Source organism: Pagrus major, chromosome 12, assembly GCF_040436345.1.
Source record: "Pagrus major chromosome 12, Pma_NU_1.0".
In the NCBI taxonomy this organism is placed as follows: domain Eukaryota; kingdom Metazoa; phylum Chordata; class Actinopteri; order Spariformes; family Sparidae; genus Pagrus; species Pagrus major.
In genome coordinates, this window is record NC_133226.1 from 12,824,937 (window position 1) to 12,852,121 (window position 27,185).

General features: G+C 41.4%; 1 protein-coding gene across 1 annotated transcript in view; it reads left to right on the forward strand.

Moving 5' to 3' along the window:
* Positions 1-27,185, forward strand: part of LOC141006245 (transmembrane protein 132C) — a 114,561-nt gene that overhangs the window by 20,117 nt on the left and 67,259 nt on the right. The window contains exon 3 of the mRNA XM_073478395.1: positions 19,906-20,049. Coding sequence (XP_073334496.1) covers positions 19,906-20,049 — 144 coding nt within the window. The remainder of the gene's footprint in view (positions 1-19,905; positions 20,050-27,185) is intronic.

A 27,185-nucleotide genomic window follows, 5' to 3' on the forward strand; every position in this document is an offset into this window, starting at 1 on the left:
ACTACAAGGTCTTATATGACATCAAATTATGTCATATACCACACACTAAATATCTGGAGGAAGCTGAATGTTCGAGACTTAGCTCCTTCTGTTGCCCTCGCCGCTGTGATAGCATCTCGGTGTGATCTTATCACACTGCAGTGTCTTTTAGGAGACTTTGTAAAATAAATCCTTGATAAAATCCCAACCACGGATGTCTTTGTGATTATTTATCCATTTTTCGTGTTGAAAACAGTTATTGTTGTTGTTAACATGACTCTTAGCCATCCACTGGCAGTCCCATGATGCCTTGGGCTGCACTTATTAACCAATCAGAGGCTGTTCCTCTGACAGAGAATTCACTATTTAGCACGTTTATGCTCAACACTGTTTAGGACAGGTTCAGGTCTCAGGGGTATTCGAGGGTATTCTTTTCGATTTTGTTATAATGTCGTGTCACCTGTGATTTGTTAATTTGATCATTTGACAAGTAGTATGAAATACTTTCTTTCTGTGGCTTCAGTTAACTAGATTTATACCTTCAGCTTCTTCCAGTGTGAAGTAATTGGTAGCTTGCAGAGCTATGCTGTCGAAGTGTCTTGCAAAACACTTTGGATATCACAACTGACGGGACGAAGTCAGATTGAGTTTTTGGCTGGCTTATTTGTTTCCGACAGTGAGGACACAACAAACATTCTGTGGTGTTAAATGATTCTAATAATTTGCTCTCTCATCTAGTCGCTGCCCCATAGTTCTCAGTAAGATTATTTCACGCATGTTTGATTTTCATGAGTGGAATCAGTAACCTTCGACATTATGAGAGAAATTGTAAAACAACAATAATTCCTTGCTTAAGAACAATAACACTGAAATTGTGCTGTGTGCCATAAATTGGTATTATTTTATAATGGGATTCATCAGTTTTCACTCTGCTCACTCAGTTCCCTCACCTTTCAACAATTTCAGCAAAGTTTACATCCCTTGTTGCCCTCATCTCCTCACCCACCATCTCATCCAAATTCGCAGATTTTCCTCCGTGTTGCTTTGCTCGCAAACTGCAGCATAAATTAGCAAGAATCGAGTTGTTATGTTTTTAGGTGTTTTTACAGGTTTCAATAATGCTGAGATGCGTTTCCAGATTTAATGACTAAGTGACAAAAAAATCGAGGTCAAAGTTGCAGACGTGTTGGGCTGTATGTGGGTTCACGCCTACCTTCCGTGTCATAAAAGTATAACAAATGAAAGTATTTGTGAAAGTACATATCTGTTTGTGTGATGATGTATCTGTTTGTGCGAGTCTCTGGCTTCATGTGCCTAAGAATAAAATGACAGCCCTGTCTCTCAAGGCCTGAAAGAGATGTGGAATGAAATAAGAAACAGGAAGCAGAAAGAAATTAATCTTAGTGGCCAGCTGAGGTTTCAGTGTGCTGCTTGTGTGTCGCTCCTTTGATGGGTGACTAATGAAGAACTTCTTGAAGCATATTTTTTGCAAAAAACGTCAATGTTCTAAATTTGGCTGCAGTATATTTAATCCTCGGTGCTGAGCTAATTGCTACTGGGTGCTGCTCAGGAGTATGTGTCAGTGAAAAATACTTCCCACAAAATCTGACGAGATGTTGAGCATTATTATTGATTTTCTGCTTGTGGAGCCAATAAAGACCCATGCTGTTCCAGGTCTGGTTTGGATTTCAAGGATTCAGGATTTGTGCTGCATTGTTTTTTGCAAAAATAATCTCTGGTACAAGAATACCAAAGGGTGTGATATTCAATTATGTTTTCTTAAGCTTCAGTTCAGTTGGTCTGGACCAAAGAAAAACATGTGATGTATTGTTGCCTTTTAGTTCTGCTCTATTTTGTGTTCAAACTGCCCTGTAACTCATTTATTGGGCAGTTTTGTGACTGCATCATCATGGACTCAAGGGTGAAAACAAAACCTAGTTTATCACAGGGACTGTAAGAAAGTCATGCTGCACTGCACCTCCTGTTTGTTTTTTTTATCTTTTCTCCTTCTCTCCCAAACACTCACTTCCTCACTTCCCACAAAAAACGAGCTTGACTCCGTCATACAGGTTCTCCACAAGGTTCTCGAGTTACACACAGGTTTAGAGCAACAAAATAACTCACTGTGCTTTATGATGAAATCCAACATTAAGAATAACGATTGAGAATAATGAAGGATTTGATAGGCTCAGCTCTTCCCTGCAAATCTCCCATATCTTACCACAGCTTCGATTGGCGGGGCATTGCACCCGAAGTGTTCATTTAACAACCTGCAGACCAGTTACATAATATCTAAATTGAAAAATGTCTATATTGAAAAATCGCTGTTATGTCCTTACTGCTCACATCAAGGTGGTTCAGGCCTGAATGACCACTTGTCCTTGTTCACTCTTTCACTGGGCCGTCCCCTGGCACGCAGTGTTTGACCGTGGTCTGAGGGAACAGACCCGGCGTTGTCACTCCACGGGGCTCAATGCAGACAAGCTGTGTTGTGGCCCAAGGGAGTCGTGCACACATACACACAAGTACACACAAACACAGACAGCAGCCCAAGGGAGTCCTCTATGAAGGGATCAGTGTAAACATCCAGTGGCAGTTGAGGTGTTGGTGGGCCTGTGAAGTGGAAGCAGTGCTCAGGGCATGGTGCTGGCTGATAAGGACTAGCAACATACAGGAGAGAAGTGAGCTGGTCATCCCTGTTAAAACACCGGCAGCCACCCATTTCCCCTGACGGCATATTACTACTGCAACACACAGGAGAGGCTTAGACTCCTGCAGGGGGAGTGAAAAGTGGGGGGGAATTTGCATGTGTGCGTGTTTTATGTGTCTATATGTAAGAGCATCAAGTCAATACTACAGTATCAGGAACTGCTCTGTGGCTCAGGGGTGTCTGGGTGAAGTAAAATGGGTCTCTCTTCACCAGTGGTTTGGTCAAACATTGAAACAGCTCTGTGATTGTGTTTTCTCGACAAGGGACCTCTTTAGGTGGGGCAAATAGTGACAAAAAGGCAAAAGTAGGGAGATGTTATAGTGCCAGTAAAAACAGTGTGGTGGGTGGATGTTAATCATACAAAATGTCTCACTTTGACTCACTTTGTTCACATCTCGTCTCCTACAAAGAGCACACACTGTGTTTTTGGAGCGTTTTATGACTTTATTAGATAATTATAGCAGAAGACAGAACAGACATAAAATGAAGAAGAGCATACAACAAAGGTCCTGACAGCATCATAACCCTTACGTCGATACTTGAGACCAACCTTGAGACCTAACAAAAGGGGAGGATTTTTAAACCAAAGCAGGGTTCTGGGGGTCCTACACCAAAAAATGTATAATTCATCGACCATACTTCCTGTATTCTGTGTGACCCCCGTGGTTGACAGATTAATCGACTTTCCTCTAAAACTTTACTTAAGAAACAGGAATTATTCTCTCCAAGGCTGTCTGAAATTTGCTTAGATATTCTTTCTCCTCTTCATTTCTCTGTCCATCCCTCACTCACTGAGGACGAGTCGCAGCAGTACAGCAGACTACATGCAGTACAGTGCCAGAAACAGGTTATATTAACTTAGAGAGGAAAAAGTGTGAAGAATTGTCAGAAATCGGGAGAATTGTGATCCCGGGAGGAAACCAGAAGAGGGAAATGAAAAATGGGAGTCTCCTGGTAAAATCTGGCTCTTGGAAAGTATGCTTACAACAATGGGGTGTCCCAGTTTCTCAAACCAGAGGACCAACCAACTACTTAATGTTACCACAGAGGTGGCAGATTGGGAAATGCTCGCATGTCTTTTGAGTGACACAAACAATGGTCTCTTGATCACAGGAGCGTCGCATCAGGAAACAGTTACATTGTTCATTTCTAAGGGAAATGACAAATAACTTGTTTTGTAGTTTGTAGCCTGACTTTGCTTAACTCCTTGCTAATCCAAAAATGGGCAAAGACTTGGAGCGTGGCAAGCCGAATGAAGCCTGGTTAAAAATAGAGATAGAAAAAGAGACCAAAACTGTGTCATACCAGCCTGTAAGCTTGTTTATTTCTGCTGTAAAGTTGGGCATTTTAAAATAAGCTCTCATGGGTATTGGCTTGCTTTTGATGCCAGCCTAAAGTGGCCATTGAGGAACTGCAGTGTTTGGCGCTTCTGCATTGGCTTCATTTTTCAAACCCGGAGGTTGCCGCTTGTTTAAACCAACAAGAAAATACTGACAATAAATAGCCCATTGGCAGTATTTTGTGACATCAACATCCTGTGTCATTATGGGTGGCTGTCACAGGGGTGGAGTGGTTTTGTGGGTCCATGCATGGCGCGAGTCCTGTCCACGTGTCCAAGTCCATAAGCCTCAAATTGCTCCGGCTGGCCAGGTCAGTGCCTTGTATGGTGTGTACATGGTTGAGCGAAAGGCAAACTGTAAAGTTCTTTGTCCACAAAGGTAGAAAAGCACTATACAAGTGCAGCCCATTTACCATTCAAAGCAGACAGTTTTTGCTATCTCTTCACTGGACAGAGTGAGTGAAAAGCCCGCTTTCATTTATTTTCTATAGAAAGCAGTGTGAATTTCTTCTTCAGGCATTGTAGGGTGGCATGCAACAGAGGCTTGACCCATTGCATCAGCAAATGTCAAAAGTTGAAAATGTTGGAACTTTAGGGCAAACATTGCATGAAAGCACCACAGTGAATCCAGGAAATGCCTTGACTAGCAAAGGAAAAACAATCTCTTAAAGGACCAGTGTGTAGAATTTAGTGGCATCTGAGGTTGCAGACGGCAACCAACTGAATAGGCCTCGCCTAACCTCACAAATGTGCAAGGCACTCTCCACAGATAGTGTTTGGCTTGTCTGTTCTAGGATCATGGCTGCACTGTCTGACTCCTCTAAGGTGAAGAAAACACAATGATTTTTAGATGATTCTTAACTGCAACTGCTGCTAAGTGTAGCTGCTGTTAGCTAGTTAGCTCAATTAACAGTGCAGCTAGTGGTCTGATCAAAGATATGGTATATGTATATACTGTATAGACTGGGGGAGTGTTAGTGTTGTTAACACCACCAACAAAGCAGCTTTGGACTGCTGGGAAAAGAAGTTCAGGCTCTGGGGAATCATATGCCTCTTTGAAATTATGTAAAAACTGTCATTTCTTTCTGTTGGTAGAATTTGCACATATTAGCACCTTTAAATAGTTTAGTATCATTAAAAAAATATTATTTTGTACAACTCGTTTTCAAGATGATTAAGGCAAACAAAGATGAGGTGCTGCTTGGCACGAAGTTCTTCATTTCTCTAAAATGCCAGAGAAAGTGGTGGGTTGTTTTATTTACAGACTGTAAGAATACTTGCTATGCTTGCAAATCATTATATGACAACAGCAACAAGTGACTAAGTGTCACATTATGAGCAAATTTTCTCTCTCCGGGCCTGAGATGAGATCCTAAAATGTTGAATAAAGCTGTATCATTTTTTTAAAATGTTATAATTATAAAAGAGAGAAACCATGTTTTCTCAGTATAAAAACTGATGGTGTGGGTTTTTCTCTGTGTATACCAGACTGCCCTCGGTCAGCTTGCATATAAGCATATGAGCGCTACAGCTCACCTTAATTTCACCCTGTCGTCTGCTTTGGTGATGTAAGGCGTGCACTTCTCAGACAGTGCAAAATAAGCCGCTGCAGTGAAATGCACCCCATGAATAGTGCATGATGAAACCATTTTGTAAGGATAAAGTTGTGTAGGTTGTTAACACAGTGAAAAGATGTTGTTGAGTTAACTCTCCAGCAGTTTACCATCAGCTATGCAGCAGGGTCAGATTGTTTGTCCACACAGTTTTTTTTCTGTTTGGTTGAGTTAAAGTCTTACTTTGGCATTTTAAATGTTCTACACAATGCAAATCAATATTTGCAAGACTAGACCAATATTTCTTGTGAATGCCTCCTTTCATGCTGGTAATTTTTATATCAGCACCTCCACAGTATATTAGATTTAGAACTGAGGCATCGCTCTGACTCCAAGACTTCTGACTCGTTCCAGGCGGCATGCAAAACCTGTGTCGACACAAATATGTGCCGTGCAGTTTGACTTAGCTTTTCTCCCGAGGAAAAAAAACCACATTATTTTGCTTTTACGCAGACACATAGAGAAGAGGAGGGTTTGTTTTGCTTTATAGATCTACAGTGTCTCAGATCTCTGATCAGGGGCCCTGAGAGGGAAACTGGAAGAAAAAATAACAAGTTAGGAAGGGATGAGCGGGGAGAGACAGTGTGAGAGAGGGAGAAACAAGATTTCTGCTAAGTGTATTGTTCTTGATGCTGCTGATAACAAAGCTCCATTTTGCAAAATACTCAAGTCAAGTCAAAAGAAAAAATATCTCTATATCTGTTAATCCCCAAATGATTTTCAGGATTCTTTTTTTTTCTCTTTCGCTTGAGTGGTTGGGTAGAGTTTTACCCATAAACAAACACTTTTTTTTCCACTTGTTTTGTTTTCCTTTTGTAACAAAAGAAAAAGCACAGCAGCCAGCCGAGATTATCTTTTGTTTTTCTGTCCGGAACCTTCATCAAAGTAAATTATTCAATCCCTAAATCATCTATCTTCTCTTTGATTACCTGTTTTTTTTCTCGCCATACCATCCTTCACAGTCCTAACACATGCACGCTCATTTCAAACCCTGCCAGATGACTATGTAGACTTGGGTCTTTTCCCCGTCTCTTGTCTGTAGTGGAGTCTGCTGATGGTGACTTTTCCGCAGTGCCCAGTGGTGCACATAATGAAGTGCAAATGGGGCTAATGTACTGGTTGACATGCCAGCTTTCACAGATCAGACCTCAATTGATTTACCTGCAATTGCAGCTCTCCATTTTACCAATAATCTTCACATGGCGGAGTGCAGAGGAGGGTGTGCAGATATTTCAGACAAATGCTTTATTTTGTCCCTGGAGGGCGGCTGAGACTGTATGTGAACATAACCTTGGGACTATCAGTGAAACCAAGATAGCATTTCATTTCTGGATTTTGGGTTTTCTCAGCAAGAGAGGAAAGTCTCTAACACTCTCACTTTTTGCGACACAATTGTGACAGTTTTCAGTTGGACACTCTCTGTAATGTTGGGTTAACATGGTGGCTGTCATCTTTTTCTTGTCACGTTGACACTCCGGCACGTACTGTACTGCCTCCGCACAAATGTCACAACATGGAAAAATACAACAACACATGACATTTAGACCAAGAATGTGTCTGCTGTTGCTAGCAGGAAAGCATTTAATCAATCATATCTGGGATATTGATATTGTAGTCCCCAACTTGAGGACAGCTGAATGACATACTGCAACATCTGACCCCTGATCCTGATCACCCACATCACCTGACCACACATCTGCAGGCTCAAACCCCTCAGCCAGTCAGTCAGTCAATAAATCACTCAAAGACGAAGTCAGGGAGGAATGGGCATTTAGTCCCCGCTCAGCAACCCCGGCTCCACAGTGCCATTAATGCTGCACACTTCATCAGTCCTAGCTGGCTTTTGTGTTTGTCCCCAGTGTGTCACATCCTTCAAAACCTCCCACAACAGTGTATTCATACAATTTATGATCTAATTAGAGGGCATAATGAATACTCAACCATTTGTAACGATCGTGATTAAAATGTTTTAGTGATTGCCAAAGATTAATTGTTTCAGTAATGGCATCAGATTGATGTAATTTGCATACATATGGCAATTATGAATTTTTTGTTCTTCCTCTCCTTGATGTGCAAGCTGCAAAAGCTGTTTTCTGACAGTGCAGAATATTTTCTGTCTTGTAAGTCATTTTCAAGTTGAACTTATAGTAACAACTGCAGAATTAAGTTAATATGACTTCTTTATTAGATATATATCATAAAATTGTAATGAAATGCTTATAGACCTGTATTGACATGCTAGCAGCTCTGCCAGGCTTTAATTAGCACCTTCACCGTCACAGCTTAACATGTTAGCATACATGCTACGTTGTCTTTGAACCACAAATGCCCAAAATGCAATAAATCCATCTGCTGAGATATTTCACTGAACAAGTGGAGGCTTTGACCTGCCAGTGTCACTAGAGGAAAATTGAGAGGATAACCAAAGTAATTTTAACATATCCTCCAGCAACATTGAATAACTGTAGCTAATTGCAGGGCAATCCAGTTGTCAAAATATTTGACTCTGAGCCACGGATGTCAAATGAAGCTCCAGCGAAAGTTCAGTCAGTGAATCTATTCTTTTGCTTGCTTATGCCTATTTTATTTCTCATATGACCCTGACTATCATGCCTCACATCCACTGGAAGGGCACCCAAGAGGGCTGAAGCCCTTTGTGTCACTTTCAAACATGGGGGCTCCATTGGGGCATTTTTCTTGCTGCTGCTCAGGGCAGATGCCCCTCGATAACAAAAATCTCCCTGTAGTCTAACCGCCAAGGACTTTCTGACAAGACTCAATGATGACATATCATCTGCTGTCATAAACATTATCTCTACTTCATTCACTTCATTCACTGTCTCTCCTGATTGAACTACATGGTGGTGCTGCAAGTCAGGGGAACACTGAAGTCATTTAGATTTTTCCTCTGGGGAACATGAGGATGCTTTCATGGCAATCCATCCCGTAGTTGTGGTGAAGCTTGAATATAATGCGACATATGAAGATAGGTTGAGGTTGATTGGGGATAACAAAGTCACAGCTAAGCTTTTGATACATTTAGCTTTTCACGAGCTACAGTTGTGTTTTGTTTCTCATTCTCTTCTCATTTTTAAGTAAATTATATTGTAATAACACCTCACTTACCCTCTGTGATAGCTCATGTACGGGTTGCATCCTGGCATCCAAAACAGCAGCCATGCATTATGCAGAAACGTGCTCTACATTAGTGCTATCTCATAGTATCATTATTATCATAGCACTCTTGGGGCTTTCGCTAGCGAAATGGTGTTTTAAGGATTCCATTAGCGTTATTTGTTTAATGTTAGTTTGTGACTGAGGCAAAATTAATTTATTCCTTTTAATGAATCCTTTTAATCAACCAGCTGACTGACTCATTGACATCCCTAGAGCCATGCTGCAAGCTATCATTGCTTAAAAGCAATTGTAAGTGGTCTAACGAGTTTAGATCAGAAAGTTTTTTTAATATTAGCCACTAAAATATTTGCCTGGTCACTCACACGTCGAATTAAAACCATCTCCCTCAAACCGTCCCTTGTCTGTTGGTCTTCCTGAGGTGTAGACCTTCTTTTTGGGAAGTGTTTTCTTTTACAGAAGAAGGGTCTAAGGAAGAGGTTGCCAACAAGGAGGCCCACAGGCACCTGGTCGCTCACAATATGGTCCCCCAATACATACAAGTTTTTAAATGTTATAACAGTGTTTCCCACACATACTTTACTGGGATGGGCCCCAAGTATTTTTGGCGACCCATTATGTTATGTTGTTAAAAACAAGTTGCCCTCCATATTACTCTCCTCTCCTCCTTGAGGTAGCTTTGAGTCTCAAAAAGGTTGGTCTAAGGATACAGGGTGTCGTATCCACCGCTGGACAGATTGTAATTTGTGATTTTGGCCCAGTTTTTCCCCTTGAGTGGCACTCAGGTTGATGTAGTGAATTCTGGTGCAACCCCACCTACTTCTGAGGGGCACAGAGAAGGAGTCAAAATTTCAGAAACAACTTAAATATAAATACACACTTTACGGTCAGACCAACATGTTTCAGCTTGTGGCGTTCAGGACCATCAGGATGACTCTTTGCTACTGTACGGGCCCTGTCGCTGTTCCAACTGAGAGCATCACTGTTAATCTGTGTAACTCTTCCTACATCAGGTTTACCAACTTGCCATAATCTGTCCCACTACATCCTGAGATTACACTGCCTGGCCCCCATCCAAGTCCATCCAAATATTGGATCAGTCCTGGATCATCCTCCCAGGCCCAACAAATCTAACGCAAAGTCTAATTTTTATCCCTTGGATGCAACCTTATGTCAGATAGGTTTTACTGGATGCAGTGTCTGCTTGTGTATGGCCTATCCCCTATTTAACTGGCTAGGCTTCCATTGAAATGTGCAGCAACAGGGATCAAGCTTCTGTCTGCTACAACATGACCTCATTTCTTCAGCTAATCTACAGCAGCAGTAGTAGTGAGTTCCTGAAATCCAACATTAAAGCGAATGAAAAAAAGTTGGAAGTTTGGAGTACACTGCTTGGCATCCATTCCCACAGTTATGAAAAATGAAAATAAAAACCATCGTGACACATATTCCAAATATGTGTTAATCTGAAATCCCGTGATTGCTCTACAAATCCTGTGACGCAAATGAGGGGTCGAAATATCCCATATGTAGGGCACCAGTTTTTGTAATGTTCTTGAATTTTACATTCGGAGTCTTGCGTTGTGAGGGGAGCCGGTTTACTCATTTACCGGAGGTGACTTGCTGTTGGCCACAGTTGGTGTTGCGCTGTCACACCCCTCAGTGTCATCATCCCTTTGGCTTGCTTTCAAGTACACAGTCGCAGCACACACACGCTGCTCTTTGTCATTTCAGTCAATACCCACCCACATCCAGCCTGTTTCTTTATTCAGAAGATCACTTATTCTTTTTTGGCTTTTTCTTTGACCGTTTCTTTCATCCAGTTTTGGAAATACGCTCGAATTTAATGCCACATATGGAGATAATGAGAGCTCGGGGCAGATTGAGGAAAACAAAGTCCCTGCTTTCAGCTATAGGCTTTGATAACGTTAACTATTTATGGGCTACAATTTTGTTTGTTTTCTCACTCTCTTCCTGTTTAGGTAAATAGTGCTTTAATTAAACCTTACATGCCCTCTATGGTTACTGGTGTGTAAGTTGTATTTCGGCATCCAGAACAGAAGTCGTGCATTATGCAGAAACAGGCTCCAAATTAGTGCCATCTCATCATATTATTATCATAGCCCTCTTGAGGCCTTTGCTTACAAAATTTTATTGTTAAATGCTCGATTATATGTGACTGAGGTGAGATTCATTTGTTCTTTTGAATGTGAACCCCTTCATATAGCCTGACAATGCCCTGACACCCTCTGCTGAAGTGGTAATTTGTTTTCTCGCCATTATAACAATGAATGCTCTCCATTTTGTTCATTGTTCAGCTGATGCAGAAAAGCTCTCATTCAATGAGTGAAAACCAGAATCATCAGGCTGGTCATTGTGAGGCTGTTCACACTTGGCTTTAGGATCCGTCCTGAGTGATCCAATCCCAAGTTGACAGCTTTAAGCGCGTTAATTCACACCGGGCATTAAATGCATCTTGACATGTGAGCTCTTGTGATCGGATCTCACTTCCTCGCTGGAAAAATCTGATACGTTTTCTACAAAAAGAAAGAAATATCTTGCCGAATTAACAAGTGCATCCAAATAGTTAAGAATGTGTTGTAGATATCATTTCACACAGTTTATAAAGTTTCTCTTGGTGCAACAAGTCTCAAAATTAAGCATTTTTTTAAGGGAGTCTGGGGACTTTCCCCACAGACGACAAAGAAGTCGCCTGTATTGCTTACTGTTTACTGTGTTTGTAAAATTTGACATGTTTACTGTCAGTGTGTTATATTCTTTAATACATTTGGTGAAAATGGTTAAATCAGTTGAAACATGGTATTCAAATAGCTGTAGGGATGTAAGACGCACTTCAGACGTGGAAGCAGACAGGACGCACTTGAGACATTAAAACAGACAGAAAAAAACATCTTAATGTTTTTTATTTAATGCCAAATAAACATGAAGGCCCCATTGATTTAGAATTTACTGCAGCCATACATCACTGTAATTTAAATGACATGTTGGGCTCTGTTATCTGCCAATGTTAGCAACAGATGTTTGTGAAGGCACTGTCTGGTTCAACTAACCATTGACCTAGTAACTAATATCCCCAGACTCCCTTACATACAGTATATCCTTTTTATTTATTGACAGCAAAATAATGATTTTCTCACCTCACATGTATTAGAGAAGTACTGTATGTATGAAACCAAGCCCAGTTTTTTTTTTTTCTTTTCAAATGAAATGTTCCTTTCGTCAGACGAGCCCAGGGGTTTCTCTGAATTTCTCAGTGCTCCTGCCCATATGATAGCTCTTGATCTGTCATGGATTCGTTCATGTCATGAGGCTATGGCCAGCACACATTTTAAACCTCTTCTCATTTGAAGTAAGCTGCACTCTTCTGACAGTTATTTCTTCTTCTTCTTCTTTTTTTTTTAAGGTGAGAGTTTGTTCCCCAGATCTCAGGAACTGGCTCCATATATATGTCAGTCATCTGGCTTTCAGTCATCTTTTTCCTTTAATTAAAAAAATGGTGTGAGAGAGGTGATAGGTGATGCTCCGTGTGTTTTTTCAGGCATTCAGATATTAAAGAGGAGAAGTTGGCAGAAGGCAATCCACTCTTCTCCTCTCCTATTCTTTTCTTGGACAGTACTGTTCCTGGTATAGCGCCTGATCGTAAAGATGCTTAGTGACAGTCAGCATTTCCTCAGTTAAGTAGCAATCAATACAATCCACTCGAGGTTGAAATAACTAAGCAGCAGGTTAGGAAGTGCTCCCGTTGATCATCTAAGACCCTTGATAGATTGGTAACCCTTTACAGCTGCGATATCCTCAAAGCACAGCCGGGTTTGGATCACGCAGATATCATCTGTAAAGAATGTTGAGATGAGGAGGCGTCAATGTCTGTAAGGAGATAAATTGACCTTTCACTGGGGCAAAGTGATGGACTGCATGAGTCTTACGTCTCATGGCTTCAAATTTTCCAACAATATTTTTGCAGCAACATCCAGAGAAAATTAGAGGTTGTGGATGAAATTCTGTTTGAATATATCATCATTTTCAACAACGTTCTTTGCTGAAGTAAAACATTTTTCAACACCGATTCATTTTTGAACAAGTTTAGCAAAGTAATACAGACAGTATCTACAGCTTAGAGACAAGGGATTTGTTGCAAGGTTATTGGATTGGAATCCTCTGCAGCTGAAGGTGTTAATGGTTTGTCCACCTCTTGTATTTTCAGCTTGATCTCAAGGTTAAACTTTATAAAAAAATTAATTAAAAAAAGATTTGTTCATTGATTTATTTTTAAGACTCATTTTAGGAGGATTGAAAAGGGCAGGCAGAGCGAAAAAGGAGCTTTTGTAAAAAAGTATGACTAAGGCCCAATCTCAATGTCCTGTATAAGGCCTTCAACCCTAAACCCTGACAGACTTAGCTGACGTCAGTTGGTTTTTGGTGTTTGAGCAAGAGAGGCTGCAAGGGTCCGAAATGGTGTGAATAAGAACGGGACAGCACTTTGTGGATATTTCACTTAACAAGCGTGCAGAAAGTCATGATATCCTTACGTAAAGACACTATTTGTCCACTGAAGGAGCACTGTAGAGGGGACTTTTGCAGACTTTTTTTTTTTTTTGGACATGGGGGCATCCCCCAGTGTCCTCAGTCCTTGAGTGTGGACATTGGACAGTCTAAACTGAACAAATTGTCAATGTCAACCTGCTGACGGGCACTAAAGGAATGGACATTTAAGTCATTAGGCTTCATCCTCTGGGGACTATGAATGTCTATTGTAGTGATACGTGACACCAAAAAGTCTTCTCTTGTGTGTTGGGCCACAGAATAGAGGAGGATCTAGATATTCCTGCACACTGCTGTTCTGTAGACCTTCACATTACCTGGTGAAGGTTCACTGACTGCAATGATGCAATTAAATAAAGTGAGTCAGAGTCACCAACAGTGTGCAGGTTCCTTAAACAAATGAAAAATATTATAGCCCAAGGCAGGTGAAGAGGAGAGAGGAGGAGGCTTCCTGTTGAGGGGGAGGATGGGGAGCGATGTGAGAAAGTGTAAGGTGTATAGATACAGTGAGGGAGGAGACAGATAGAGACAGACAGAGGGAGATCTGAAAGAGAGACATGAAAGTGAGACAAAAGGGTGAGACGGGGGAGAAGCGCGGCAGCAGAACGCATGGGTGGAGATGAGCTTTGTCTGGCGAGCGCTCTTTATCTGATCGTGTTAATCTTGTCCTCCGTGCGCGGCGTCGCCACGCACCAGCACTTTTAACTAGCTCTGATAATGGCAAGAACAGCATCAAACTCATTAATTGAATTAGCTCCCTCTTTATCTCCGCATCTGCCTGTGTCCGCTCAGCCCCTACAAACACTCCGCCGACAACTATTCCTCAGCTAATTGACTCAGAGCATCTCCAGCGCAGCCCTCTCTCACCTTCCTAATTTATTGAACCGGCTCCCAGCCTGGTTCACCTGTCATTGGCTACTAATTTAATTTAATTTTGCCCCGAGGTGATGTAGATTATTTTGTTTCTGAGCAAGAGAGATACAGAGGGAAGGAGGGAAGATTAAGAAAGCCGGGGCTTTTTGGCCTAACAGCTTGTGTGTTTATTTCATAACTGGATTTAGCTGCAGGTGTTTGAGAATTAAGGGACACGGGCCAATTAAACGAGCTCAATGTGATTTGGCCAATTTTCACCTGCTGTCAGTAATTGAATTACGCTAAACTGCCTTTTTAAAATTCATTTGGAAAATAGGCTCAACAAGGAGTTATCATTCGCTTTGATTGAAGATTTGTCTAACTAACCACCAGACCAGATTTGTATCTTTGTCTTCCGGTGAGTTAATGATGCCTCAGAACGTGTTTGTGGCTGCAGCTCATCTGTATCACAGCTTTCCCTTTGCAGGAGCCTGTCTGTGATGTAGAACACTAAAGGCGGCTTCTTTTGTGGTGCGAAGCTGATATCAGAGCAATTGTTCTCACTTTCAGTTTATCTCCATGAAAGGTTAGCTTTGTCTGCCAGCCCACTCTCTGCCATTGTGTTAACATTATATCAGATATAGACACAGACCCAGGTGTGTGTGAATGTGTATATATGTGTGGGTGTGTGAATTTATTGGGTGTCTCCATCTTCGCCAGAGTAATGATCTGTTATCACCTGGGTGGTGTTACAGGAGACCATTTTCCTCCTGTTTCATCTCATTTTTATTATCGTTATTTTAACTTCAAGTTTAGTGGAGGGAATAACCTTGGAAATGGCCTCTCGAGGATGGCGTTGACATATAGCTCTCTTCTATTGTTGGAAATATAAGACCAGAGCGGACAGAAAATGCCAGTACTGACTACAAGTTGTTATTCCAGCCTCTTAAGCAATAAAGCCCTCTCTTCAAGTCTTCTCCTCTCCTAAAAGTTTCCCACCATCCTCTGTCCTTTTTCATCCACACTGATACAACACCTGTCTCTTCCAATCCACCTGGCTGGTCTCTGTAAACTACCATCACCTCTTTCAGCTCGAACCTTTAACACCAAGCTAGCCTTCCATCCCCGTGCTCACGACAAACGACCCTCCCACCAAACACACTCTTGATTTTTCTTGCTCTTCTTCAGTCTTAATGTGAGCCTTTTCCCCTCTTGAAACTTCACTTATTGTCAAGGGAACCAAGAGAGCCCATTTAGACATCAAGTAAGAAACATGTTTATGATGACAGCATGTAATCATTCCAGCAATTTGACCCTTTTCGTGGATGCTATCCAGTCATTATCATCTTAAGATCTGCTGAAATTGGGTGCAGTTGCTTTCAAGGAAAGATACTCGGCTCTTCACTTAGTGACCTAAAATCTGCTGTTTTTTAGTCACTGTCAAGTACAGCCGATGTATTGTGTGTACCCTGCTGCGGCTTAGATCTGGACAATATACTGATAACATATTGTTATCATGATATGAGAGCACAGTGTATATTGTCTTTGATTTTGGATATTGTTATATTGTGATATGGCATAAGTGTTATCTTTTCCTGGTTTTACAGGTGCAATTACAGTAAAATGATGTCATTTTCTGGACTTACGATGATTATTCCAATGGCCTTATAACCCTAGGGTTAATATTATAGGGTTAACCCTAACCCTAACCCTTTTACCCACTTAGTCATTATATCCACATTATTGATGATTATTTATCAAAAATCTCATTGTTTAATGTTTTGAGTATGAGGAAATGGATGTGCTTTTTGAGCATTAAAGCATGTAAACCTATTCAAGTAGTAACCCAAAATAAAATTATGAACCTGAAACTGAGCATAATATGTCTCCTTTAAGGTATTCTGCACACTATGTTGTAGAAACTTGGTTAATTTTCTAAAATGTATTTTTTTTTTAGCTATAACAGCTAAAATTGTGTAGAATTTATGTTTCATTTTATTGGTATGTTTTGTCTCTTTATTATTTTAATCTTGATACATTTGTACCATTTGTACACAAGACTCCTGGTCTCACGCAGTCTTTGATTTTTATTCAGAACAGTTTATGTACCATTTAACTTCCCGCTGTGTGAAACGCATTAATATTAATGCGCGATGGTATTTTTCATTCAGCAAGCGAGAGGCATGTCAGGGTGCAAGGTGTGTTGACATGTTATTCCAGCAGTGGCCGTCCTGAGGTGTCACTCCTGGGCATCGAACTGGGAGAGCTGAAAACTGTCTTTTTTGACAACCTCATCTCATCTGTAAATACTCATCCCACTGATGCAGGTTTTCATGGAATTAATGAGGCGGCTTCATGTGCTGATGCATGTGAAAGGGGGCCTTCCTTCAAATTGCTTTCCTTTAGTGCACCCCCTCCCCTTTCCCCCCTGACCAGAAATCATATTAGCCAAACCAATCTCATTTACAACGTGCCATTTGTTAATTTAGCTCCCTGAACTAATGCATGTGTTGGAGTAGAAGCGAGTATGTTGCAGCAGGAGGAGATAGGAAAGGAGAGAAAGGATGAGACCGCTGCGAAACTGGGAAATGTGATATTTAGGAAAGAAAGAAACAACAAAGGAAGGACGGGTTAGTCAATGAGATGGACGGACAGACAGGTTAGTCAGTAAGATGGACAGACGGACAGACAGGTTAGTCAGTGAGACGGACTTAGGGACAGACAGGGTGGTCAGTAAGACGGAGAAATGGACAGGTTAGTCAGTGAGATGGTTGGACGGACAGACAGACAGGTCAGTCAGTGAGATGGTTGGACGGACAGACAGACAGGTTAGTCAGTGAGACGGATGGACAGACAGACAGACAGGTCAGTCAGTGAGATAGTTGGACGGACGTACAGACAGGTTAGTCAGTAAGACAGACAGATGGGCAGGTCAGTCAGTAAGACGGACGGACAGACAGATGGGCAGGTCAGTCAGTAAGACGCACAGACGGACAGGTCAGTCAGTAAGACAAACAGATGGACAGGTCAGTCAGTAAGACGGACGGACAGACAGATGGGCAGGTCAGTCAGTAAGACAGACGGACAGACAGATGGACAGGTTAGTCAGTAAGACGCACAGACGGACAGGTCAGTCAGTAAGACAAACAGATGGACAGGTTAGTCAGTAGGACTTACAGGTAGACAGAAGGTCAGTCAGTAAGACGGACGGACTGGTTTGTCTAGGACAGATGGACAGACAGACGGGTTATTGAGTAGGACTGCAGTATCAGGACTGTGGACAGCACACAGTAACTGTAGTTCAGGAGAACATCATTGTACGATATCAATCAATACATCAACCAGTGAGTTAACTAACTGATTAACTGATCAGTCAAAATGCCAAGCATAGTCACAAAACAAAAGAATTCAATTTTAGACGAAACACATTTTCTCTTTTCTTAAGCAATTATTTATACTTACAACGCAAGAAGTTCCTGGTAATACATGTTAGCAAAAAAGCAGACAAAGACAAGGTGAAGAAGAAGACGGCGCTGCTGCATTTTCGTGGGATTTCAACCTCCAAATTGGAATTTCTTGATCAATACAGCATTTACTATAATGCTGGAGGAGCTTATTCCATATTAGTTTATTTTCGTTCCCCCCGTGGTCCGGCGTCAGCATCGAATCTGCTTGTGAGTTTGTAGTAATTACTGCGCCGTGGCCGAGGTGATGACTGGGAAGCAGGAGGGCAGACGGCAATCTGTCTTCCCCTCCTAGTTATTGTCTGTGTCTTCCACACTGGCTGCCTTTATCTTTGTTCGTCAGGAGCAGAGACCAACACATGGCCAGTTATTACTGCCTCAGCGGCCTGGATAAGATCAAAGCAGACCGCTCCAACACTGAAGATGTAATGACTGTGCTCTTCTAAGGACTGCTACATGGTTTGTCATGTCATTATCCCCCAGTTAACGCTCAGTATTTTTCTTCATCCTTTACAAGTCTTTTTCACAGTTCCAGAACAAGGACGGTCTCCAATTATTTTGATGTGGGGGAAAAAATTACCCAGCGTTCATGTTTCCACTGAATAGAAATGTTTCTTCCTTCTCACCTTTTTGGTGCTGTTTCACTTCAGATCTGCCTTTTTTCTTACATAAAATATTCTGTCCCATTCATGCCAGTGGTTGGAACAAGAGCAATTTGTCACGTTGGGAAAAAGGAAGCGGTGAAAGCCACTCACGTACTTCATGGTAATTTCATGTGACAGAGGAGGAGGAGGAGGAGGGGGAGGAGGAGGAGGAGAACAACAGTGTGTCAGTACGGTGGAAGTGGGGGAGGTCATGGTTCTTCTGCACCTGTATAGCTTCCCACAGACTGTGACCATGAGTAATGGAAGTGAAAGGCAGACGAAAAGGTGTGGCAGAGGCTGCAGATGTTGGAGTCAGGTGTGGCGGAAAATGAAAGAAAATGGCTGAAGTGAAGCCTGGCGCCTAGTTATTGCTCCAGGGAGAGTCCTGATATTGGGATGTCACGAGGGGTAAAACAGGACTTGTCAGACTACTCCATCATTCAATATGTACTCTGATGGCCTTTTACAGAGGTTGATTTGAACCCCCTCACTCATGAGTCAGGCCAGTTCAGTTCAGCCTGTTGTCCTAGTGTGAGGTTTCATCACTGCTAATGGAATAATCTGGCACTCCTTAAGCAATATCAATCCCAAACAAAACAGGAAAACCATGGAGACAGGAGACCTTTCATAAGATTATGTCCCTGTCCATTCACAGGGCTTTCACGTCAGAGACCAGGGTTCTCGTCCTGTTTGTGACCAAGAGTAAGGAGTGGGTTGTTTTTAATTTATGGAATGTAAGTAAGTTAACATAAGTAAATGATTCCACAGATGTCACGTCAATTATGTGAGTGAAGTCACTACGTTACGTAACTCATGTAAGTAAGTTTACGAGATCGAATGTAGTTATTTTAACCCAGAGTATGGTCTTTGCCTAATCCTAACCGAGTAGTTTTGGTGCCTAACCCTAACAAGAGGTTTATGTAACTTACAAAAGTATCCTTACGAGACTGAATGTAGTTATTTTAACCTAAAGTATCTCTTCCTAACCTGAACCAAGTAGATTCTTTGCCTATGCCTAACCAAACCGCAGCCGTTACTGCACTGATAACTGTCCAAAAGTCTTAATATGTGATAATGTTAAGTGTTAGATAGATAGATAGATAGATAGATAGATAGATAGATAGATAGATAGATAGATAGATAGATAGATAGATAGATAGATAGATCATTCTAAGCACAAATACAGATACAATTTGGTTGGTTGAAAAGATACAGATGCAGAAAGCAGTGTAATCACTCATCCCCAGTAGAAGGAAATCCTTTGTGAACCATTTTTTTGTGTAGCAGAAGAGTTTTTTTCTCCAGTTAAGAGTAAAGCATGTTTTTGATTAGTCTTTCTATTGTTCAAAATCATATTTTTTTCTTCCAATTAAAGGCCCTTCTTGCATGTTTGCATGAGAGAGTGACAAGCATTTGTCTTGTGACCTCTGTGAGACGCAATTAAATCACCAGCTCATTTGATTTCTCTCTGACATGTTTGTGTGTGTGTCTGGGACAACAAGAGCAGAAGAGGCCATGTGTGTTTCGAAAACTTAAATTGTGAGCTGTTCTTTTGACAGTTCCAGTATCATGTAATTGAATGTTTTTCCTTTTTTTTCTGTTGCAGAGTCAAGCTGAAGGACGGCGTGGCTTTCCTGGGAGCTAGAACCAGTAACCCTGTCGCGTGGACGGTGAGTCAGGACGTGAGAAGTGAAGGTCACAGAGTTGTCACTCTCCACTGTCGGAAGAAGGAGAACAGTTTCAATCAAAGGTACGTCCGACTCCCTCCCCCGACACAATTAATCAATCTCTGAATGAAATATGAAGTGAGCACCCTGCTGAACAACCAGAAAGCAGCGGCGCGCTTGTTCATTTCTCGGACGGCTGTCAGTAGAGAGTGATCGCGAAGAGTGAGGATAAATGAGGACATGACTCAGCATCTGAACCATTCATTCCTTGGCGGTGCCATGAACGCAGATCCACAGCCGGTTCTTAGCGCGGCCAATGAAATGTATTGTTAAAGAAAGACAGTGTTGCCGCTTGCTGGCACTTAAAGGATAAGTCTGGAAATATTCTATATTTTTCAAATTGTCAAGAGATCAAATATAAAGACCAAACCCCATCAAGAAGTTCAAGAAGTATACACACAAATTAGACGTACACTTACACATTTGGCATACATTCATAAAAGCACATCAAACAGTTGGGACCATGACACATATAATATCCTCAGATCCAGATCTTATTTAGCAGCGCACTAATTTTGGTTGTTGAAACAGGATAGACCGATGCATGAAGTAATTATTCAGCCTGTTTTGTTGGTGAAAATGGAGGGACTCTTCATGTTAATTGCCTTCTGGAGGGCAGAAGTTGGTATTCTCCATTTAAAACATGCAGGGGGTCAGTGGAGAGATTGTTAGCGAGTTACAGCATGCTCTTGCTGTGGGTTGCTTGAAGGGAGTGTGCCACAGGTTGACCAATTATTTTCGCACAAATTTGGATGTTTTAGTTGCATGTAACATTTCCACATTGAAGTTCCAACTTGTAAGAAAGTTGATTTTTGAGTCACGTTCCCAACTCATCAAACATTGATGCTTTGGGATTGTAGGTCGGCTGTCATTGTCTGCCGCCATCGTAACATGTAAACTCTAAACTGTTTCTTTGTAAGATCCCACTACAAAGTTGCTCCAGGTCCACATTTTGCCATTATGACACACACACACACACACACACACACGCACACAGACAAAATCACAAGGTGAAAAAACCAGTGCTGCTGTCGCGGCTGGTATAAATAAACTGATATGATGGATGTTGTGACAAGAATAGTGTTAATGTAGTTGTTTGCTGCATTAAAGAGGCTGCTGTTCAATAATTGACACTCGGAAACTCAAAATTGAGTCCTTGAAAGCTAAAAGGATTCTGAAGAGTCTTTGCTTGTAAGTCTATTGATGCAACTTTAACGTAGACGAGGAAATGTTTGCCATGAATGATAAATATCTTGAGCAAGTTGTGTTTCGTGCTGCACACAAATTGAATTGAGCACAACATGCTGCTTGAAAGGAAAGGACTCCATCTGAAACTATTTAGGTTGTGGGATAGATTATACCAAACCACTTGTGTAATCCTTTAAGTATGAGTCTTATATGTGTAATATCTGACACTTTTGGTTACATAAATTTGAAAAGTTGAATGACATGTGACAGAAGAACAGTGAGCGTGAGAAAAGGCCTACTTTCTAATCCCAACAAACAAACTTGAAGGATGTGTGTGCGCTCACGTTTGAGAGATGCTGCTAACATGATTGTTTTTCCATCAATGAATAATAGGTACGTGTTTCTTTTTGTGTGTGTGTGTGTGTGTGTGTGTGTGTGTGTGTGTGTGTGTCTTTGTACAGTATTTGACATTCAACTCCGCAGATTAAAGGTTTTAGGCAAAGACAAAGTAGCTGCACACACAGGAAGTGACACACCACGGCTGGGCTGTTATTTCCTCCTGGGTGTCAAGGTGACGACAGTGATGAATGACAAGCCATCTATCATTTACGTGCGCTTCTTTCACAGCCCTGCTGAGAGCAGACAATCAAACCAAGGTCATACATGTTGAATCCGGTATGCTGCCCTGCAATCCTCCACTTGACAAAAGACTGCCTCGAAGTATTTAAATGATAATGCAACACCTGCTGCGACCCTGAGCTTTCAGATTCCTTCAGCTTACGTGTCAAATGGAGTAGGTGCAACACATCAGTGAATAAAGGCATTATTCAAAGTCTTTGGAAAATGTGAAGATGATCAAAACACTTTTTGAGTTCATTTTTGAAATCTTCTTTGATGACGTTAAACGATCACAGAAAGAGCAGCAGTCGTGGCCTTTTTCTGTTTCATTGAAATAGACCGTGACTGCCGAAATATGAAAACTGTCCCTCGGCAGTGTCAGATTCGTCTCCTGACCAGCAGTGGCAGCCTTTTGAAGCCAGCTTTATAATTGTGCTTTCCTTTTTGTGGTTAGGTAGCAACACGAACCCCCCACACACTCGATCGGACAAACACACTGCTTGATGGGCTAACTGGAACAAAATGAGCTGTCTGGACGGTTATGAAATCGCTTTGAGAATTACATTTTAGGATCAAAACAGGCCTTGCGGTTGCACACCAGCTTCATTTATGAGACAAAAACAAGGTTTCGGAGTTGAGGTGCCCAGTCATATCATCAATTAGGGCTCTCTGTTTGGTCGAACGTCAAGCTCGTGGGCTCTGTTGATACCCTCTAGATATTATTCCAGACTGCAGGAGAGAAAAAAACTCTTGGAAGATTTAGGCTGGCTTGAGGCTACACAGAGCAAGATTTGTTGAATTAAGTCTGAAAGCCTTGAAAGTAATTTTCCAAATTAATTTAATTTATCTCCCCGGTACCTGCATGGTTTTCCTTTTTGACATACTTTCTCCCACTCTCCAGTAATAAGTCCATACTCAGGGAGTGATTTTATTCAGCTGCTGTGCTGAGCGTAGGAGATATCCCATCAGTCAGGTTAAGTGCAAAAAGATCTTCATTAGCCAGAATCTAGATGGGGGTAAAGGGAAAATGTGGAGATTGAGGCCAAGGAGCTTGAGAAGACAAGTGCCCTGAAACATTACATTTCTCCTAATGTCTATTGAAGCTCACTTTGCCGACCATTAAAACAGCATCACTGCCAGAAACGGGAAGATAAACAGCGGGAGCAAAATGTGTCTCTTTTGGCTCGTGGTAGAAAGAAAGTGGGACATCACAGCCAATCGTGTGAACGCCAGCTTCAGACAACTCAGCAGGGCGGGATTACTTAACTACCAACATCCAATCAGGAGAGGCGAGCGACAACAGTGGACAGACAGTTGTATTTCAGCATAATTATGTACCATTTGATAGTAATGTGCACGGACCAATTATAAACCCACAGTGACATCACTTATCGGTTTGTCGGCTACCATTTTGAGGGCTGAATTTTGGCATTACGGCCGTTGCCATCTTGGTTTTTTGGAGCCAGAGCAAGACAGGAGCGCTGGGGAGGATATCCTGATTGGATCTGACTGAGAACCCGATGACACGCTATTATATTGATATGTCAATCAGACCAGCTTTATCATCTATTTTACTTTAAATACCTTAAAAGACCTAAAAGACCTTAATTTACAAAATGAGCTGCAAACTGTGTTAGAGAAGTCTTGAAACTAGGGATTGGGACCATAAACTCATTAGGAAACTGTTTACTGAGGTAATAAAGCAAGTGGGAAGTAAGGTAGTTTTCTCATAAGATTACATACGATCCAAGTTGTTTTTGCAACCAAGTGGTCCCGTGATGGCCATTAGAACAAATGCAGGTTTAAGGCACTTTCGCTGTGGCTCCATTCTTTCAGACCTGGAAGTTCTGTCCATATTTTATACAGTCAATAGTAGAGACACCAACAACACTTAGGGGAGGAAACACACAAACATACACACACAAACACACACACACACACACACATGTCTCAGAGGTGTGTGTCTGTAGCCATATGTTCACAGTACTGATCATCTGTGCAAAAGGAGGCAGCTTAGAGTCGAGGTGTGAAAAGAGAAATAAATGATGGAGAAGAGGTGAAACCAAGACCAAGAGTTCAGTTGCAGTATGTGGTCTTCACTACATGCTGGACAGAAAGAGCCATAACAATTTACATTAATCGTTCTTACTTCCTTTGAAAGAGGAAAATAACAAGAAACTATACACACCAGCAGATTGCTTTTTCTGAATGCTGACATGAGAAAACCTACATAACTATATGACTGTATTTAAGGCAACCGATGAGAAAGAGAAATCCTCCTACACATTAACCGCTAAAATCCACCATTCCCTTTAAAACATATATAGAAAAAAATACAGTGTTGTGTTAAAGTGTGTATGATCAGTGTGTGAAACATTTTCTCTCCCTCTAGCAACTGCAGTTTCTCTGCAAACCCCACAAACCACACTCAATAGTTTGACAAATGCTGATTTAGCTACTGTATGGAATGGATTACATCTTTTGCTGTTTCAATACCACGCTGTAAATGAACTGTCTGTTGTAAAAACGCTACTGCCTGGTAGCGAGACTTGTATTCCCTTTGTAGATAAAGTGAGCCTCGGCGTGTCAATTTACGCCCATCATGAGGTCTCAAAACGTTTTGGACCTGGTGTTTGCTCAAAGAAGCACTTTGGAAACCAATCCAGCAGTTTTTTTTAAATGCTTTTCTGTGTCGCAGAATGCTGTGGTCAGCATTTTTCATTTGAGGGCATCTGTCTGCAGGATTGCACAGTAGGTAGTGTGGGCGATAAGGAAACCCTGTAGTGAGCAGGACCTGATCACTGAAAATGTCTTATCAACATGGCTACCCGTTATAGTTACACAATTTTACCTTATATACATATATATTCATTTACCAAGCAGATAAACAAAATGACTCACGCTTATCTAAATAAAGGCATGGCAAGGCGTGTTTTGTGCTCCACGCTGTCATGTCACATCGCCCCTCTCGAGATTTAACGTCTCATGTGAACAATAAACTCAAAAAAGACACAAAGCAATCCAGTGTGTGTGCCCCTCTTCACACGAGCGAGTCCATGTGGAGCAGATTTAGCTACAAATAGCCTGCTTCGTACATGATTGTGCAAGTCTCCAGGCTGTAATAAAGCTGACTGATGCAAGATCAAAGTGGCACAATGGTCGTCAGACAATGCCGCCTGCTCTGTTATGAAGATGTATTAGGACACTTAAATGTTAAGGGTTGTCCTTCAGCAGCCGGTCCTCTGCTTCTATGTCCTCGCTACTCTCTCTTACCATGACAATGAGCGACTGCATCTCCTTACCATCAAGCTAATTCGCATTATTATTTGCTCGCAAGTACATCCACATCAGATGTCGTGATAAATAAGTACAGGAATGCATACACACTCGGGGACTCTTTACATATTACATCTGTGTCTGCGCATATTGATGTAAGTCAAGTGGTTTAGGTTGAGAGCAGGTAAACAGAGCTGATGTTCCTATAGGAGAATCACGTTGCAACACAAAGAGAGTCATCAGCCATGCATGTCAGGTACTCAGGCTGCTTCTGGATCCATTATTTCTTTTTAATGAAAGCTAACACAATTTGGGGTTCCTCTTTGATTGAGGGAAGTAGTTCAGAATAGGAAACAAATGAGAGTTTTGTTACCGCAATTGCAGTTCTGTGGCCCAGTGCTGGCCATGTCAATCAGTAGCTTTTCCCAGATAGGATGGGAGTTCGATTTGTAATTGCAGGAGGTGAGGCGTGGCATCTGAGAACTAATTAAAGTAAAGCGAATCTAATGGCTGACATGTCTCAGTCTGCTCACTCCCTCAGATAAACACATATACAGAGGGACGCGCTTACTTCAAGAGCAGTAGAGCTGTTGACGAACATAAGCATTTTTTTCAGACATTGTGCTGTTTTTTAAAGTGATATCTTTTGGGCTTTTGCTCTGTTTTAACATGACAGGACCATTATGGGGAGAGCTGCAATGCTAACACAATATCTGGCATCTGGCACAGAAAAGGGAGCACGGGCATAGCTGAGGAGGAGCAATGAGTAGAAGGCACAGGCTGCATGGTGACGAACTTCAAAACGTATTTTGTTAACCAAGTATGCTTATTTTTCAAGACTGATTAATCTGCTAATTATTTTTTAAGAGCTCCCAGTGGCATCTTGACATTTCTTATTCCTTTTTTCACTCTCTATTTATTTATCTGTGTGTTTCAACCATCTGTCTATTCAGTTTACTTTTGTATGTGACAAAACAAGCTACAACTTGGGGATGTCTGCTGCGTTTCGTTTGACAAACGACTGACATGATTTGTCAACTATTTCAATTGCTACAGTTGAATTTTCAGTCAATTAGAGTAATCAATTAATTGACTAATGACCTTTGTGAGTGTGAGCGGATCCCCTACGTTTCTCATCAGTTTCATAATTTATTAGTTCGGCAACAGATCTCTTTAAGTTATACTATGAAAGCAGCCAAGCTGTAAAAAAACGACAATCCTACTTGCTCGCACGCTGAGTGAAAACTCAGCATGGGAGCAAGTAGGATTGTCGTCGGATAATCATAATATAAGCCGTTGGCATTAATGAAAGTTAAAGATTTAGTGAGAGGGATTAATTTTTTGATGATGGCCTCACAACAACAACACAAGGAAAAAAGATAAAAGAGATTTTTTTTAAAAAAATCAATGAAAATGCATTTTATTGACTGATCTGATAAATCTCCTCAGCACTTTAAATGTGATCACTCACAGTAGCTCATGCCTTATTCAAATGATTTTCTCAGTTGCTTTAACCTTGTGCTACTGTCGTAATTCCTGTTGCTGAGATGACATTCCACTCAGCCTTCTACCGTTCTGTAACTGTAACAAAAAAGGTTTTTAGGTCCCGCTCACATCCGCCTTTGTGACTTTACAGAAAAGAGTAACCCTGCTACTTTACCTAATTCATATAAATGTCCTTAGATTTGACATTGGATTCAAAAAAGATGCCGAGCATTAACAACCTTGGCTCGGGAGCTTTTAAGAATCCCATTTGTCACTTACACATCTGTGATCTAAAAAAACAACCAAAAGCACTCTAACCTATACAAGGGCGCAGGTTAAAGTTGCTTAAGAATTCAATACCAAAAGATGAATGGATGTGGTGTGTTCAAAAATTGACTCTAGGTCAGCTAATTCCTCACACCTTTAATTAACAGTCACAGCTCAGTCTCACATTAAAACAGTTTGCCTCACTGAGGTGTGAAAAGTACAGTGTGTGAAGGTGCAGCGCGGGTGATAATGATGGGAGCAGAGGAGTATAAAGAGCCACAAACTCCACCTGATAAAGAGGTCGGGATGGGAGAGTGGGTCAGTC